Source organism: Trichomonas vaginalis, chromosome V (genome assembly GCF_026262505.1).
Source record: "Trichomonas vaginalis G3 chromosome V, whole genome shotgun sequence".
Lineage (NCBI taxonomy): Eukaryota > Parabasalia > Trichomonadida > Trichomonadidae > Trichomonas > Trichomonas vaginalis.
In genome coordinates, this window is record NC_067207.1 from 26,480,253 (window position 1) to 26,497,707 (window position 17,455).

Sequence of the window (17,455 nt, forward strand, 5' to 3'; positions counted from 1 at the left end):
TTGACAATAAGATATCCCAAGCATCTAACATCTTCATGCCAACTTGTACGACTTTTATTTTCTTAAGTTTCTGTCTACATTCTTGTTCTGAAACTATTGTCGCTTTAGGTTTGTTAAAGACTACATCCCATTCTTTCATAACATAACATTCTGGGGCAGAGTCGACATAAATGACTAAACGTTTCAAATTCTCGACTGCTTTGTTATAGTCTCTAAATGGACACATATTTCTGAATGTTTGGAAGTCATAAAAATCTGAAACATCTATTCTGTACATTTTTATAAAAATAAAAAAAAATATTTTTTTTATTCTTGAGCTATTTGTTGTTGCATTTGTTCCATTTGTTGCATTTCTTGTTCTTGAGCTATTTGTTGTTGAAGTTGTTCTTGTAGTACAATACTTTCACCAGTTGCATCTTCCAATTCGAAACTTTCTGCCGTCATTGACAAATACATAGGACATAAAAGTTTTACAGGAACAAAGTTTGCGTCAACTAAGGTTAAGTTTATGTTTGCTAAAGTGTTTGAGTTTACTAAAGCTGAAAACTCTGCATTCGAATGAACAATAGGCAAACCAGCAGAGAATGTGTTGTTTATACGCATAAGTATCTTTTGGTCATAGTAGTTTCTGTCGACATTCGAATAGCACTTTGAACCTAAGTTTGAAACAATATATAAAATAGGTGTACTTAAAGTCAATGGAACAGACATTCCTTGTATGACACCTTTTCCTGTTATAGGAAACTGTTGGTAGTAAAAACCAGATATAAGTTTTGTATTATAGCTCATATTGTTTATAGTAAACTCAGTCGGACATCCAAACATAATGAAACCTGCTCTAGTTGCAGCACATGTTACACCCGTCCTTAAAGTATTAAATAAGTCAACAAAACCTGTTGGTGGTATATCTGAGTAAGTATCTTCAAAGGAGTATTTTTTACCATTCACAACAATAAAATCTTCTGGTGTCAAAAGAGCAAAACAAGCTTTAGTCGTCATTGTGTTTAAAGTTAGTTTACAATATCGTCCTTGAGGACTTTGTAAGTTTGTTGTTATAGAATTATATGACTCAGGGTTTTTAGTCGTAATAGTATAAACCACTATGTCTTCTGCCATTTACATATATTTAAAAGTTTTTCTGAAAGTGGAGAAGAACTTCATCTAAACTTTCACATGGCGTTTCTTGAAGTTCTCTGTCTAAGAAGTTCAAATATTTTGTAAAGACATAGAACTTTCCTTTGTCTACACGAACAAACAAAACAGGGTCTTTCATATCGTTCAAAAGTGTGTAAAGTCCTTTACATGAAATAAAGTCTATATTATTTTTCTTCAAACATCTTTCAAGAAGTTTTGACATTTTTACTTAGCAAATAAATTTTAATGAAATGTTGTGGTCGTCAAATATTTTTATGACGTCTGGGAAACTATACTTTAAGTTCAACGTTTCACCTCCTTTCATAACGTATATCTTGTCAATGACATTATATGAAACACCACAGCAACTAATGTCGGGTTCTATTTCTTTGATGTTTATATTGTCTGCCTCTGTCAAAAGTTTCAATAGTTCTTTCAAAACTTCATGAGGTGCGATGACATATGAGTTCACTTTTACAGGGTTGTGTTCGACCAAGTTTAACATTATACTTAAAGCTTGACAAATCTTCTCCTGAGTTTGAAGTTTGTCTTTCAGTTGTTGGTAGTCGTTTCGAATATCTGCAACAGAACTTAAGTCTCTGCTAACTTCAGGGTATGTTGGTTGTTCTTTTACAGGAACTATTGTTATACCATCTTCGTCCTCGTATGGTTTCCCCATTTCAACATCTCTTTCTTTGACATTGACAATAACACTTTGACTGTTTGTTTGAGTTGGTGAATTTAACTTCACATCTGCCACCGCCATTAAACCGTTTGAAACACTTACGCTTCTATTTTTCGGAAATGACATTTTACTTAGAATAAAAAGATGGACGTATTCGGATATCTCTTCGAATTGAAGCAAAACAAAGTTTACACACACAAACAATACAAATACATTGACAGAATAGTTCTTTATACAAACAATGGAAAATGTTATAGAATAGCAGTCTTTGCTGAACCAAAATATTTCCATAAAGCAAAGAAAGTTGGTATAACTGAAATGGTGAAAGTTCTTGAAGCAGACAAAAATATAACTTCAAAACTTACAGATATTTCTAAAGGTAAGTTTATAATACAATATTATGTCAAAACTGGCGTACTGTCAATATTTGACGGAGAGAAGTCAGTTCAAGAACAACTTACTGACCTGCTGCCAAAATCTGCTCGATGGAAGCTGTCGTTATGCCAATCTGAGGAGCCCCAGCAGGTTTCATCGAACGAATCTTCAAAAGAGCATCTTCCGTGAAAAGTGCTATTGGTTTTGTAAACTTCTTTGCTTTCAATTCATCTGGACCGTCTCTGTCACCAGTATATTGTATTTGTACAGTACCAACAGTTGAAATACCACCCATAAAGTCTTCTGAGTCAGCAAATGGAATGCCAAGCCAAAAGTTTGAACGGTCTCCATTTGTATATTGAGTTTTTTGACTTCCTGTATGAGTCCATACTTTCACATATGGCATAATAAAACTTTGCATTTCAGGGTTTATGGTTGTTGTGAAGTTGTTGTTAAAGTTCATAGCATCTAATGTCAAGTTGTATGACCTCATATCCTCAACTGTAGAATATTCTTCTCTTGGATAATATTTGCCATCTATGTTTATATGATATTTAATACCGGGGTTGTAGAAACAAGAATAGTCATTTATAGTTCGTCTGAAAAGAACAAACATAGTATCTGCATGTTTCATTGCAGTTGTTAAGGCAATATCTGTTCTTGCACCTGGGTCAGCACTTTGGTTTCAACTTCACCTGCAAAGTCTTTGACAGATATTTGGTGTATAGGGAACATAAGTGGAACTGCAATATATTTGGCAGCTAAAGCATTTGAAATATCTGGGTCCAACATATAGACTGCAAGTCTGCTTTCTATTCTCTTGCATTCAAATTTTTCGCATGTGAACTTAACTGGTCCCAAGCAGTTCCAGCAGCATTGAAATAATAGTTTAACTTCAGTGTTGAGGTTTGAGAAACCAAAGTCTAAGTCAACTTTGTCTTTGCAAAAGTCACAGAACTTGGCTCCACCAGTTCCAGCTAGCAGTAGAGTGAATGGGTCTTGTGTTGGTGCAATGACTAAGTTATTTTTGCTTGGGTAAGTTCGATAGAAATTTTTCCTGCCCAGTTTGGCAAGTATCTTAAAAACCTGAAGATGAGGAAAGATGACAAAGGAACTCTAAGTTTTCAGTTTTACTTTTAGTGACAGCATTTCCATCTGAACCAGAAAGGTTAACATAAACTCCTGGAACGTTAGGGTCAAGTCTTCTTATTTTCTCAATAGTTGCATACTGGTCTGTTTGTTCTCTAGCTTGTGGTTGTACTGAGTTTCTCAAGCGAACCATTCATAGTTTGCCCATGTTACTGTTTGAACTAAGTCAGAGTTAGAATATATCTTATATCCCATGAAAACTCTGGAGCATATTGGTATCCGACATAGAAAATCCATTGCAACCTCTCTTGTCAGACAACTTGGCAGAAGGTTTTATTTCAATGTCTTGTTCCACGTATAAGAATGAGTTGTCAATAGAAATAATATGAAACCTGTCGCAAGCAATATCTACTGTTGTTGAAGAACCTTCTCCAAACTCACCTACGTTCCCATAAGAAACAGCAGTTGTATATTCGTAAGTTCCAGGAACTATTTCTGACCTTCTAATGGCATTGTCGCATTCGTTATAACCATTCGGAAACATTTCCGTTCATGGCATCCAAACTGTTGGCGTTATATTCTGAGCGGCGTACATTTCATATGGGTAAAAATATAGAATAGTTGGATTTATGTGTCATAATAGAACCCACTCGTACCAAGCTTTACTTTCTTCCTGACTGAGTTTTTAACTCTTCTTTTTCCTTCATTGCCACTACTTTCACTAGATGAAGTTACTTCTTCACTACTTTCACTTTGTTCTAACTCTTCTTCTTTGGTGTCGCTTTTGGTAACTTGCCCTCTGCTTCAAGTTGTTGCATCTTTGCCTCATGTTCACCTAGTATGTTGTAAATTTCCCATGTCCTTTTTGCCTTTGGGCTCTGGTCGCCCATCTCAGGTAACCTAATCCTAGAAAGATTTTGTTCATAGTTTTGTATTTGAGTCTTCGCGTATTGTTTGCATGATCTTTCCTGAGTTTCCGGTTCAAGCTCTTCAAACAGAGCTTGTCCATATGGAATAAGCTCGTTTCCAAATATATGTTTTTTGTAGCCATTCTGGTTTTCTTTCCATGTTACCAATAATATCTTTTGTGAATGGGAAAGCTTTTACCCAATGTTTCAGTCTTGCGTCATTTATTTCTGTAGTTGGTTTTATTTTGTCAAGGAACATGTTTTTTCAATACTAACATTTCATTTGGTACTGTCCATTTGAGTTTTCTTAAATATTCATCCCTTCTCGGTTCATTGTCTGCAAAGTAAGTTTTTATGACATTTTTGTAACTTTCGTTTGCAAGGTCATGTACAATAGGTTCTCTTCCTTCTGTCTCCCTAACTTTCTTTCTAAACTCTTCACCAAATATACCATCTCTATGGTTCTGTGTAGTTCTTTGAGATAAATGTTTTAGAACGTCAGGTGTTATATTTCCATCAGCCATGTTCATTTCATACTGGTTCAAAATATCTGCATCTTTCATATCTTTCAATGGCATTAAAGCCGCGCTGAAAATACCAGCTATATCTGGTTCACCATTCACTTCCATTGCGTCTACACACTTCTTGGAATTGTGGTTGTAAGTTTATGAACCACCTATCCGGGTTAGCTTTATGACCCCATCTTCATTGTAGTTCCATAGTCTGCAGAACAAAAGTAGGTTTTGTTTCCATATTGGTTAGGTTCTGAATGAACTTTAAACAATGTTTCATTTCTAATATGTTTTTGTTGAAATTTAACCTTTTATTTTCACCGAGTTCAGCCAAAGATTGAACGTTATATGGTCGTAAGTAAAAAGGGTTATTGTATTTGCGTACATTTTCTTTCAGTACTTCCATTCTATGCTGAATATTTTCATCTGGTGTTGGAGTCTTTTGTATGTCGGCAAACATTTTTCGATATTCTTCTACCATGTCAGCCGAATTTTTTTTAGACTCTTGGAAAGATTCCATATTCACCTCATACTCTTGTTGAGGGTCAAGATTTTTCGGCTGTTCCAAATCTTCATCTAGTTCTGTGAAGTTAGTTTCCAAAGGAGGGACTTGTTCGTTTCCTTCAGGCTCTTCTAGCTGTTGTTGCTGAACTATTTCTTCCATGTCTGGTTGTATCTGAACTTCTTCCTGTGGAGTTTCTTGTACCTCATCTGCTGGCATTTCATATATTCCGAGACCGTTTTCAACAAGTTCCCTATTTAAGTCATCCGCATTCATAAGCCTTTGTTCTTTCGTTCCGTCTCTATTTTTTACGCGTTTCATGAAGAGAGTTGAATCATCATTTATCTCTGACACCAAATATCTCGGAGTAAATTCGTTCATGTCATTTGGATGATATGCTATTAAATCATATCCCTTAGCGAGCTTGTATTTTCCAGGTTTGAAATTATATCCCATTTGGTGCTGAACCATAAAGCTAAATAGGTTCGGGTCAGTATTTCCTTCCTTGAACTTTCTAATAGCTTCTTTATATCTGTCACTAAAGTCAAGAGTATCTGGGTAACCATAATTTTCCTTAAGCATTTTTAAGAATTCTTGGTTTCCTTGTTCTCTACTTCTTTTATGTCCTTGCTCTGTTTGTGGTTGTTGTTGTGCAGGGTTTTGAACTGTTGGTTGTGGTGCAGTGTTTTGAACTGTTGGTTGTGGTGCAGTGTTTTGAACTGTTGGTTGTGGTGCAGTGTTTTGAACTGTTGGTTGTTGTGTTGGTTGTTGTGTTGGTTTTGGTGCATGCCTGTGTCTGTGTCCATGTGACGATGTAAATGTTTTAGGTAGTCCTGGTGCAGGTGCTTCTCTTGGAGGGTTTGGTGGTATATAAGTTCCACCAGCTGGCACATATGTTCCATCTGCAGCATAATGTCCTACCTGACTTTTCGTTTTTAAGAAAGCATTTACTAGGTCTGTTTTGGTCTGTTGTAACTCTTTTTCTTGACTTTCCACAACAGTTGCTCTAACGGCGTCATAGGCACTTTGAACTGCCTGTCTCGTTGCTGCATCTGTTATTTTCGTCATATTTTGTGCTACTTCTCTTAACTCTTTGTCGAAACCTTCAGACTTCAGTTTCTTTCCAGATGAGAAGTCGTTCACTAGTTTCACCTTACTATGAAGAGCTTCGAAGGCGTTCTTAAAGTCAGCATTCATTAAAGCTTCATTTGAACTGTCTTCATCCGCTTGTATTTTTGTCCTTATTGACCCTATAAGTTGGGCTGCTTTAGCGTTGGCTTGGGCATCTAACCAGTCATTGTTAGCTTTTATATATTCTGCGCTTTTCATTGCCTTTTGCATGGCTGCGTCGTTATTTTTACTTTCTTGTGCTAAGTTTTCATACTGTACGGTTTGGTTTTGCAACTGTAAAAGTTTTTCTGCCTTTACATTTGCTTCAACTTCTTTTTTATACTCATCGCTATCCATATATGTCTTCAGGGCTTTTTGTTTTATTTCTTCATCTTTCAGTACTTTATATTGAGTAGTATGGTTTTTTTTCAACATCTTGTTCCATTTTTGCTACTTCTGCTGCTTTTTCTGACACTTTTTTCGCATATTCCTCTGTACTTAGTTCTTTCAGTTGTTCTTCTTTCTTCTTTTTTCTCTACGTTTAACTCATTGAGTTTCTTTGTGTGTCTGTCATATTCTAGTTTCTTTTCGTTTTCACCTATTTGTTTCTGTATGTCTATGTTTGACTTTTTGACATCTGCTATTTGATTTTTGAGTGAACTCAAATTCATTTGACTTTGAGGGTTATAGGCTGTTCCGTCTGCAGCTCCACCATAGCCTGCCATTTTCGCTAAAAGTGCCGCTCTTAAACCTCCACTCTGTGCACCAATAACTCGGTTTAAAAGCATAGGGTTGCTTGACATTTGTTGCAACATAGTGGGGTCATTCATTATTTGTTGTTGCAACTGTTGTTGTGGTGTCAGTTTTACTATTGGATGTTTCAATGCTCTCTTCCTCTTACGTATATTCTTACGTAGCTTACGTGGCATTTTAAGTGAAGTAAAAAAGCGGTTTTTGACAGATGTTTATATGACACTTTTGTTCAGCACAAAAAACTACTCGGTCAAAGTGTTGTCAGTTTTGTAAAATAACCGTCCGATCTCATTCTATAAGAGGAAAAAGGCTTCTCAAAGTATACTTCCTTAGAACGCCCGTAACTTTTCCTGTAGCGATGATAGACCCTTACTTGTCCGGACAAAGTTATACTAAACATCTTCAGGGCTAGAGGGCACGAAGTGCCTGGAGGCCCCACTACCTTTTTTTTTTTTTTTTTTTTTTTTTTTTTTTGATGGCATTTCTTTTTTCTTTCAAATTACAAATTATCGGAAGCAAATTTCCTTCAAAATTTTATTCTAATTAAAATCCTAATACTAATTATATAAGGAAAATATATTAAATCGGACTTTCTGTGAAATAAAATTGAGAGCGATAATTTCATTTGAAAAAAATGTCCAGTCCACAACTGAACAACGAGAAGAAAATAAAAAGGAAGCAATTCACACCTGATGAGGATTATATTATTATTGAGAAAGTTAGGCAATTTGGATACAGATGGCCAATAATTGCAAAATTTTTAGATGGAAGAAATTCAAGACAAGTAAGAGATAGATACACTAATTATTTGAACCCAGGGATCAATAAAAAACAATGGACAGAAAAAGAAGATAATACATTAAAACATCTTGTTTTAAAATATGGATGTAAATGGAAAACAATATCTCTTATAATGGGTGAGAGATCAGAAGTTAATGTTAGGAATAGATACCGCCTTTTGATGCGACATAAAGCACTATTGATCAACCACGAAATTCGATCATCAAAAATTAAAAATGATGATGAAAAAGAATCTGAAAAGAAAGAAGATAGTAACAGTGAAGATAATTCATTTGATACTGATATATGTTTTGATTTTAATGAATTTTTTACTGTAGATTTCTTTTAAAGATGTTGTTTTAAATATTTTTCTTGATTTGCTAATGTTTTGGCTTTTATCATGATCAATGCAAATGTCCTATCTTACGTGTTCGAATAAATTAAAAAAATTGAATTGAATTTGAAATTCAAAAATTCGAAATTACGTTTAACACTCATACATTGCAGCTATGATATTTTGGTTTTAGGAAAAAGCACGCTAACATTGCACTGAAATTGCAAAATAAAATGATCGATTTTATTAACAATTTTGAATATTAATAAATTGACTCTATATTTAGAAGCAAATAATTCTTCGAATAAAAGTGACATGATCCAAATTGTTTTCAGGGAACAAAATATATTTTCAATGAGTCGGCTCAAAATTTGAAAATTAGCACAATTTCAATTCGGAGTTTCTTGTTTATTACTACTAATTATTATTGAAAATTGTGATTCAATTTACCAAAGCACGTTATTCTTTAAAAACAATAAAAATGTTGGTAGAACTTTCCAAAACTTGATGCCTATTTAGAGTATTACAAAATTGATTCATTTGGTATTAATACGCAGAGAATTTTTTATTTTTTTTATATAGTTAAAATGATACTCTCATTATGATTACATGTATTTGAAGTTAGAGATATTCACTTATCGCCTTAAATTCGTTTTATTGATTATTTTGTGACGATTGAATTCGAATTTTTATTTATGAAATAGATATATGTTTAAATTCATTTCGATATGTGATTTTAACTCATATTTATCAATCTGATACATGAAATTAAATACAAATTAATGTTTTTATAATTCGATAAAATAATTTCTTTTTGAATATCTTATTCAAACATAAAAACATCACTTTCGCAATACCTTTCACCTATTTAAATAAAAAAATATCTTTTAGCAATATTCAAAAAAAAGTAGGTTTTTCAGAACTGTCAAAATTTTTTATTCAAATTGATTGGTGGATTTTATTTTTTGAAAACAAATATCTGTAAAAATCGTCCATTTGCATAAAACACAATTTGAGAACTTTCCTTATAATTTTTTGTTAGTTTTACGGTGTGATTCAAATTCCTATCATAATCTACGAAATCAAATAATTACATCAATGTTTGTGTAAACACAATATTCATATTCTTCATCGTGAAATTTCAATTGAAATTCAAAAAATTGAGAGGCAATTTGAGAACTTATTGATCGTTTTACGCCGTTGGTAATGGTTTTTATAAAATCAAATTGTATTTATACAAAGAAAACATTCAAATATCTTTTCTTTTTACATTGAGATTTTTCAATGGAAACCATTGAAATTCCCATTTTTACAATTTGTTATATATTTTCTTGTTGAATGTCAGGAGATGCTATATGTGAGAAAGGAAGAATACAAAGAAACTAGTTTACGCCAGATGAAGATAGGTTTATCATCAAAACAGTTCAACAAATTGGATTTAAATGGTCATTAATTGCACAACTTTTAAATGGGAGAAATTCGAGGCAAATAAGGGAGAGATATAATAACTATTTAAATCCAGAGATTGATTGTTCCCAATGGTCAGAAGAAGAAGACAAGAAATTGATACAATTAGTAACAAAATTTGGAAATAAATGGAAGACAATTTCCATAATAATGGGAAATAGATCAGAAGTTAATGTTAGAAATCGATATAGATTGTTAATTAGACATCAAAGATCACAAGAAAAACATTTGAATCTAGAAAATGAAATTCGAAAAGATTCCGTTCCATTACTTAAAATCAATCATAATGAACCTGAATATCAGCAGATTGATTTAGATATCGAATTCTTTTTTAATGATTTTATAGATTGCTAAAATTGATGTAAAAAAGCATAATTTTTTTCAATACTTATAATTTTAAAGATGAATCATTGAGGATTATTATCTTTTTTCCTAGAAGATAAGTGTTCCCTAATCACAATATATTTTTCTCTTAAATCAGGATTTTTCTTTTGATTCTCTTTGATGTATAAAATTGGAGTTCTGTTTTGATTGTCCTTGATACTTTTCGTAGCACCTTTCTTAAGGAGATAATCTACAGTGAGAACATCAGCATTCATAACAGCAATGTGAAGAGCTGTTCTCCCTTCATTATCTTTTGCATTTAAATCTGCACCTAATGCTATTATTTGATCTACATAATTGAAATCTATATTATTGCCATTTTTCGAGGACAGGGCTATCCGAAGAAGATTTCTCCCTTCATTATCTTTGGCATTAAAATCAATGCCATAAGAAATTAGAAGTTTTGCTATTTGGATATTCTTTTTATGTATTGAATAAAGAAAAGCAGTTTTTCCATCCGCCATTTTTTCATTGATATCTGCTCCATGAGCAATGAGATATTCAATTTTTTTAACAAGGCCTTTCTTAATAGCGCTGAAAATGGGTGTTTTTCCTTTATTATCTTTTGCGTTGATATCTGCATTATTTCAATTAGAAACTCTATTGTTTTATCCCTTGAATGTTCTAATGCAATATGAAGTGGTGTTTTTCCTTTATTATCTTTTGCATTGATATCTGCATTATTTTCAATTAGAAACTCTATTGTTTTATCCCTTGAATGTTCTAATGCAATATGAAGTGGTGTTTTTCCTTTTTGATTTTTGAAATTGATATCCATTCTTTGCTTAATGAAAAACTCGATAATTTCTTTACTATCACTTGCAGATGCAATATGTAAGCAATTTTCGTTTTGATTTGATTTAATATTGATATCTGCACCTTTAGATAAAAGATACTTTGCAATTTCTACATTATTTATTTTGGCAGCATAAAAAAGTAATGTTTCTCCTTTGGAGTCTCTATCATTGATATCAAATTTCGAAATAAAATACTTTGCAACGTCATTACAACAAAAGCGAAATGCCATTTCTAAATAATTTCTGTTCGATGCATCAAGTGATCTTATTTTTGAATCAAGAAAATATTTACATAAGTTTAGATTGTTTGTAATTATGGCATATTCGAAAATTGAAAAGTGGTAACTATCTGTTTTTGCAAAATCCACGTCTTTATTTACGAAAAATTCTGATGTGATTGGAAAATAGCCACAATATGGTGTTACAAGTTTGAAATCAATATTACCTAAAATAAACAAAGCTTTCAAATTGATAAATCCTACTAAATCATTACTAAATATTTCATTTAAATCTATTGATTTAAATTGTAAACAATGCTCCATATTATCAAAATTATGTGTTTGGATTGAATATTTCAAGCATTTTATATCTGGTTCAAAATATTTCAAGCATTCATTGATGATGTCAACACTTTGTCCAATAAATGAATATTGAAGACATTCCTTTGTAATTTTTTGATTACAGTTTGAAAGAAGATAAAAGAAACAGTTTTCTGATCCATAATAAGCGCATGATTCAAGAATAGAGATTCTGCAAATAATGTTCAATCGATTTTTAAGATGTATCTTACCTAAAATATTAGGTTCAATCTCTTTAATTTTTTCGATGTCATCATTCATTATTAATTCCTCAATTTCATCAATTTTAATAGTATTTTTGATAAAATTTCCTGTATCAACATATGCGATCCCATCCTTCCCCTCACTAAAAGAAATTCCATGATATGTTACAAACAAATGCATATTTTTTTAAAGAAGAATCAGTAATTGATAATTCCAAGCAAAATTTGTTGATAAGATCAATTAACTCTTTGTAGTATCGAACGTTGAGGAAGACTGCATTATACATACTTGTTAGTATTACACGTGATGGCATTTTGTATTTATCAATCAAAACACTTTTGATCTGTTTGAGAAGTGATTCAATATCAATTTCTCGATTAAAATGATAAATGTTGTAGCATATTGTCATAAAATCATCAAATTGTTCAATATAACTAGTGCTCATTGTACAAATATTGGTTAATTTGTTCAAAAAAAAGTCACTTTTCTATTCAAAATTGTTGTAAATTTTTTGTCCATTTTCGGAATAAAATTGAATCTGAACATTCAATTCTGTTATTTATGGTCGCTTTTTAATAAAACAACTATCTGATATCTCAACTAATGAGGAAAAATCTCAAATCCAGTTTTCGATTATTTTTGATTAAAATGTTATTCGACATTAGAAGCAAAAATAATCATAGTTACAGTATTACACTTTTGAGTGGCACCACACCCTTGATAAATTGTCAGCAAAATATGTCTTGCGCGAGATGTAAAATGTCAAAAGTAATTGTTGATCCCATATTTGGATAGAAAAATTCTAAATAATATTTGGAATTAAAGTTATTTTCTGACTGCGAGCTTTCGTCCATTGAACATCCTTACAATTATTGAAAGAAATTCCATCAATTTCCTCGTTTTGTAATCATCATTCATTAACAAATTCATACTTTCTTTCAAACAAAGTTTCAGAAAAAAACTCAAAGGTATACTATTTTTTATGTTTAGAAGGATATAAAGAAGGTTTATCAGAAAATAAATGAGAAAAAGAAATATTTGGAATGTGAAAAGAATCTTTTTTATGTCTGATTTTAATTTCGCATAAAAATGAAGAATATAAATTAGGAAGAATGATTTCTGTCATTGACTTTGTTTTCGTAATATAATTTATATTTGTTGGAAATGAATTATCTTCAAAATGGCAATCATTTGCCATAGGTGATCCTGAACCATAAATATAAAATAAATTAGTAGCATTGTTTCCTTTGAAGAAACATTGACTTACTGAAAGTGTAGCAGAATTAGTAAGATAGAAAATTCCACGATCTTTTTGTGAAACTTTGTTATCAATAACATTACAAAAATAGAAATTTTGTGTATTAGAATAATGATAAAAACAACATTGTCTATCTGATGAAATATTATCGAAATTATTATAATTTGTTGTTGAAAGAGAAATTGGTTCAATACGAACAAATGCTGCATTTATATTTAGTTTTGAATCAGAGATATTTATTGATGAAAATAGAAGAGATCCATAATAATGATATAAAACAGCAATAGTTCCTGTATTTTGAGTGAATGATGATTCAATAACAAAATTCTTGTGGTTATCATCTTTTGTCACTTCAATATATGAATGAGATCCTAGTCCATATAGCCCTGTTGTCTTAGATTCATAACTACAGACTTTGTATTGAACAAATGATCCTGCTCCATTATTTGATACTGACGACATATATATGGATCCTCCATTATCTGAAGAGGAACATTTAAAGAAAGATGAAGTTGAAACAAGAACTTTTGTATCATCATTTGAAGAGATTCGAATAACACCATCTGGACTAAAATTTTCGAAAAGAACGTTATCAACAAAGACGTGATTAATTTCTGGGACTGTTCGACTTGTGTTAACAAATGTGTTAATATTTGCAGTATCATAGAATCTTTTCCATATGTCGTTTGAAGGTCCTGAGAAATGAAAGCATGCATCCTTTCTTCTGTTCCTTTGATTTTCCTCTTCTTTTTCTTCCTCAAACAAATATAACTTTCAATAGTTTACAAATTGCCAATAGTTTGGGCTTTTTTGGGGTTGGCGTCACAGTGGCGTCACGATGTAAACTTCTCAATATTGAATGGCTTACGTCGTGACGCCACCGTATTTTAAAAATTTGAAAGGGCTTTGGCGTCACTATAGGAAGTAATATAAACTATAGAATTTGTTTTGATTACCAATAGAAAATACAATTAATTATAAATTTAAATAGAACCACAATAGAATAAAAGTTTGTCTGAATAACGTAAGACTTGAACAAAGTTTCCCAGATATCTAGTAGGAATTGCTCCTTACGAGGCATATGTTCTAACTATATGCTTCGTAAGGAGCAATTCCAGCCTCATATAATTTTTTCTCTTCATATTTTCTTTCAGATAATAACTTTTGATTACTCCATCAAAAGTTGATTCAAAACTCAATTTTAAGTAATTTTATTTATTTATGTCTATTATTTGATTTTAAACTATTATTCCCAAATTCTGATTTTTTATTCAAAAATTTATATGAGGTTCTCAATATATCTCTCAATTTTCTAACTTTATAAATCTTCTTATTAGCTGATTTGTAATAAAAGATATTTTTCTACTTCATTTCCGATCGTTTTTAGTGACGCCAAAACCCTTTCAAAAATTTAAAATTCGCTGGCGGCAACACCCAATATTGAGAAGTTTACATCTTGACGCCACGGTGACGCCAACCCCACCCCAACCCAATAGTTTGATACAAATTTGTATGAATATTTTTGAAATTGGCTAAAAAATGATGTTCGGCATTATAAGTAAAAATAATTGCAATCAAGATACAAACTAATTTTATTAACTTTTTGGAGCTTAATTGTCAGTAAAAAAGTTCATAAAATTGTTATGAACCATTATTTGATACAATGCATGTAATTCCTTCCTGGACCCATCAGATTAAAAGGTTTCAAAGTTCCCCCTGCCTAAAATATGATCATAATTTTCATAATGTCAACACATATTTATTTTAAGAGTAAAAAAGTTCAGCAGCCTGATTATGTACTATATAGTGATTTATATTAACTTAGTTTAATATTAACTTTTGAGCTTAGAGAATAACAGAAAGTAAATTAATTACTTAGCTCAGAAAAATAATTTAGAAAATCAAAAATAATATTTTTTTTTAATCTTCGTATTCATAAACAACTTCCTCTTCTTCCTCCTCTTCGTATTCGTATTCTTCCTCCTCATCTTCGTCATTCTTCGATTCTGGCTGAACTGATTCGTTGTCTGACTTGTTAGATGGTTCTGGAGAAGCAGCATTTGATGAATTCTCGCTATTCATTGAATGATTTGACTGTTCATCATCATCTTTCTCTGTATTTGTAGAATGAGCGGAATTTCTGTTGCTGTCGCTCTTCATCGAACTGATTGATTTCTGTGAAGATTTGTCAATTTGTGCTCTCATTATCGAACTGTTTTCTCCTTGTTTCTGGAGGTTCAATGAGCCAGCAAATGACGAACCTTGTTGTGAAGAAAGTTGTGACATCTGTTGAAGCAACAATTGTTGCTGTTCCTGCATCAAAACAACTTTTTCAACCAACTGTGATTTAGTAAGTGATTGCAGTTGGTTCTGTCTTTCTATTGCTGACGAAAGAGGAACTTGTTGAGGCATAGGAGGTGCAGGATAGTTAGGATTCTCAGAAAGCAATCTGTTGATTCGTTCGTCGAAAGGACATTTCCTTATGAGACTTTCTTCTTTCTCTGGATGTTCTAAAACATCCCATGTCGATTCTGGCTCCATTGTTGGGTCAAAGATCTTAGGAATGCGGTGGTGAGGAGTTCCTAATGGACCTTCTGGTTCAGGGGGTGGAAGATTGGAGACAATCATCACTGGATTTCGGTCATCAGAATCATGATGACGGCGATGATCGGCATAGCGGGATTGTGATGATGCAGAACTGCCTCCTGGTGAGGAAGGAACGTATCTTGATGATGGACGTTGTGGTTTGGCAATTTGGGATGCTTTATCTTTTGATAATCCGTAATGTGCGTCGGCAATGTTTGCTTCTGGTATTTCTGGTTCGAGTTGTGTAAATATATTCTCTTGCTCTTCGTAGTATTGTGTCAAACCTTGGCCGTAGCCCTCGCGATGATGGCGATGATGATGGTGGCCTTTATGGCTATGATGAGAGTGATGACTATGGCGCGTTTCACTTGGTAGTGAGATATCATCAACATCTTTTGTTGTAAGTACTTGTTCGCTTTGAAGATCTGATTTCCGAATTCTTTTGATCGCATCTGGTCTGCTGAGGACTTCGTGTGGATTCTCTATGATGTTTCCATTTGAATCTTTCTTCACACGAACATGTAAGTGTTGACGTTGTGTTGGTTGTTCATCTTCAACAGTTGTTGTGTGATTTTGTGGACAAATAGCTTCGACAAGCTGAGGAACAATTGCAGATGAATCGTCTAATTGTAATTTTCTGCCGAGCCAGCTGATATCATGTCGAACTCTAATTTGGTTTTGAGATTCTGCTTCCAAAATATTGCCTGCGTTCTCCATTGAATGAGAAAGAATGAATTCGGATACTATTTCTTGTGCAATACGCTCTGCTATAGAATCATTTGGTTTTTTAATCGTAACAATTTGAGATTTGCAGTTATTTGCGATTGCAGATGCAATCGAGTTTAAGTAAATTGCTCTAACACGCTTTTGGCCCTCAATATCTTCAAAGTCTGGAGGAATATTACTCATAAATACGTTTGCTAAGAAACTTTTTTTTTCAGTTTACAAAGCGTTATCTTTACAATTAGTTCATTCAAACCTGGACCAAATATATCATTCCATATGGATCCATTAAAACAATTTAAAAAAAAAAAAAAAAAAAAAAAAAAAAAAAAAAAAAAAAAAAAAAAGGTAGTGGGGCTTCCAGGCACTTCGTGCCTTCTAGCCCTGAAGATGTTTAGTATAAATGAAGTTTTTATTCGGAGGACTCTTCTTCTTCCTCCATTGCTTCTGGGAAGAAGCCTTCTTCTGGGTCGAAAACATTATATAATGTGTCGCTTTTCACAAATTATATATGTTTTCATGTTTTGTCACTTTTCTGTCACTTTTCGGGTAAAAACATTTTTATTATTATATATAAATGAATTTTACAAAACCACCGTTACCGTTCTTTGGAAATAAGAGTAAATGTAAAGATATTATATTGAGAGAACTTAAGAAACTACCGAATGGTCTAACATTTGTAGATTTGTTCGGTGGAAGTTTCTATATATCCCATTTGTGCCATACAATATTCCCAGACTCAAAGATTATATGCAATGACTTCGACAACTATATGGACCGTCTCAAACATATACCAGACACAAACAATATATTGAAAGAGTTAAAAGAAAAGATACCTATAGGTAAGATGGAACGTATACCATTAGATAAGAAAAATATTGTGAGAGAGGTTTTGAAAAAAGCAGAATATATAGACTGGGATAGTATATCTGCTAGACTATTATATAGTGGTTCTATAAGAGTTCATGACATTGAAACACTTATGTCAAAAGTTTTATATCTTAACTATACAAATGTTTTCAAAGAGGACATAGAAAAATATATTGAGGGTATAGAGTTTGTGAGATGTCATTGGACAGATTTGTATGAAAAATATAAAGACAAGGAAAATGTTTTCTTTATAGTGGACCCGCCGTTCTATAACACATGGGATTTTCAATACCAAGTAGACTGGACTTTGAGAGACTCTTTAGAAACTTTAGACGTTTTACATAACCATCCATGCTTTTACTTTACATCCGATAAAAGTGGTTTGGAAACCGTTATGAGATGGTTA

The 17,455-nt window shown here is 32.4% G+C and overlaps 9 protein-coding genes across 9 annotated transcripts, besides 2 other annotated features; 1 reads left to right on the top strand and 8 right to left on the bottom strand.

Annotated features, from left to right (window-relative positions):
• Positions 1 to 7,541: part of a mobile genetic element that runs on past the window's edge.
• On the bottom strand, positions 307 to 1,116 carry TVAGG3_0407160 (uncharacterized protein; the record flags this gene model as incomplete). The annotated part of the gene is made up of 1 exon (XM_051232956.1): positions 307 to 1,116. One exon carries the CDS (start codon positions 1,114 to 1,116, stop codon positions 307 to 309), a length of 810 nt encoding a protein of 269 aa, XP_051102686.1.
• On the bottom strand, positions 1,364 to 1,945 carry TVAGG3_0407170 (protein of unknown function, DUF4106 family; the record flags this gene model as incomplete). The annotated part of the gene is made up of 1 exon (XM_051232957.1): positions 1,364 to 1,945. One exon carries the CDS (start codon positions 1,943 to 1,945, stop codon positions 1,364 to 1,366), a length of 582 nt encoding a protein of 193 aa, XP_051102687.1.
• Positions 2,277 to 2,600, bottom strand: TVAGG3_0407180 (protein of unknown function, DUF4106 family; the record flags this gene model as incomplete). Its single annotated transcript, XM_051232958.1, has 1 exon — positions 2,277 to 2,600. One exon carries the CDS (start codon positions 2,598 to 2,600, stop codon positions 2,277 to 2,279), a length of 324 nt encoding a protein of 107 aa, XP_051102688.1.
• TVAGG3_0407190 (protein of unknown function, DUF4106 family) lies at positions 5,025 to 6,273 on the bottom strand (the record flags this gene model as incomplete). The annotated part of the gene is made up of 1 exon (XM_051232959.1): positions 5,025 to 6,273. A coding segment is annotated over one exon (1,249 nt), but the record flags the coding sequence as incomplete, so codon positions are not given.
• On the bottom strand, positions 6,871 to 7,244 carry TVAGG3_0407200 (protein of unknown function, DUF4106 family; the record flags this gene model as incomplete). The annotated part of the gene is made up of 1 exon (XM_051232960.1): positions 6,871 to 7,244. A coding segment is annotated over one exon (374 nt), but the record flags the coding sequence as incomplete, so codon positions are not given.
• Positions 7,542 to 7,702: 161 nt separating the features above from the next.
• TVAGG3_0407210 (RNA polymerase II transcription regulator recruiting protein) lies at positions 7,703 to 8,197 on the top strand (the record flags this gene model as incomplete). The annotated part of the gene is made up of 1 exon (XM_001322211.1): positions 7,703 to 8,197. One exon carries the CDS (start codon positions 7,703 to 7,705, stop codon positions 8,195 to 8,197), a length of 495 nt encoding a protein of 164 aa, XP_001322246.1.
• Positions 8,198 to 10,056: 1,859 nt separating this feature from the next.
• On the bottom strand, positions 10,057 to 10,248 carry TVAGG3_0407220 (uncharacterized protein; the record flags this gene model as incomplete). The annotated part of the gene is made up of 1 exon (XM_001322212.1): positions 10,057 to 10,248. The coding sequence occupies one exon, from the start codon at positions 10,246 to 10,248 to the stop codon at positions 10,057 to 10,059; it is 192 nt and encodes a 63-aa protein (XP_001322247.1).
• A 191-nt stretch (positions 10,249 to 10,439) lies between these two features.
• Positions 10,440 to 11,792, bottom strand: TVAGG3_0407230 (histone-lysine N-methyltransferase family; the record flags this gene model as incomplete). The annotated part of the gene is made up of 1 exon (XM_001322213.1): positions 10,440 to 11,792. One exon carries the CDS (start codon positions 11,790 to 11,792, stop codon positions 10,440 to 10,442), a length of 1,353 nt encoding a protein of 450 aa, XP_001322248.1.
• Positions 11,793 to 14,689: 2,897 nt separating this feature from the next.
• On the bottom strand, positions 14,690 to 16,385 carry TVAGG3_0407240 (uncharacterized protein; the record flags this gene model as incomplete). Its single annotated transcript, XM_001322214.1, has 1 exon — positions 14,791 to 16,365. One exon carries the CDS (start codon positions 16,363 to 16,365, stop codon positions 14,791 to 14,793), a length of 1,575 nt encoding a protein of 524 aa, XP_001322249.1.
• A 111-nt stretch (positions 16,386 to 16,496) lies between these two features.
• Positions 16,497 to 17,455: part of a mobile genetic element that runs on past the window's edge.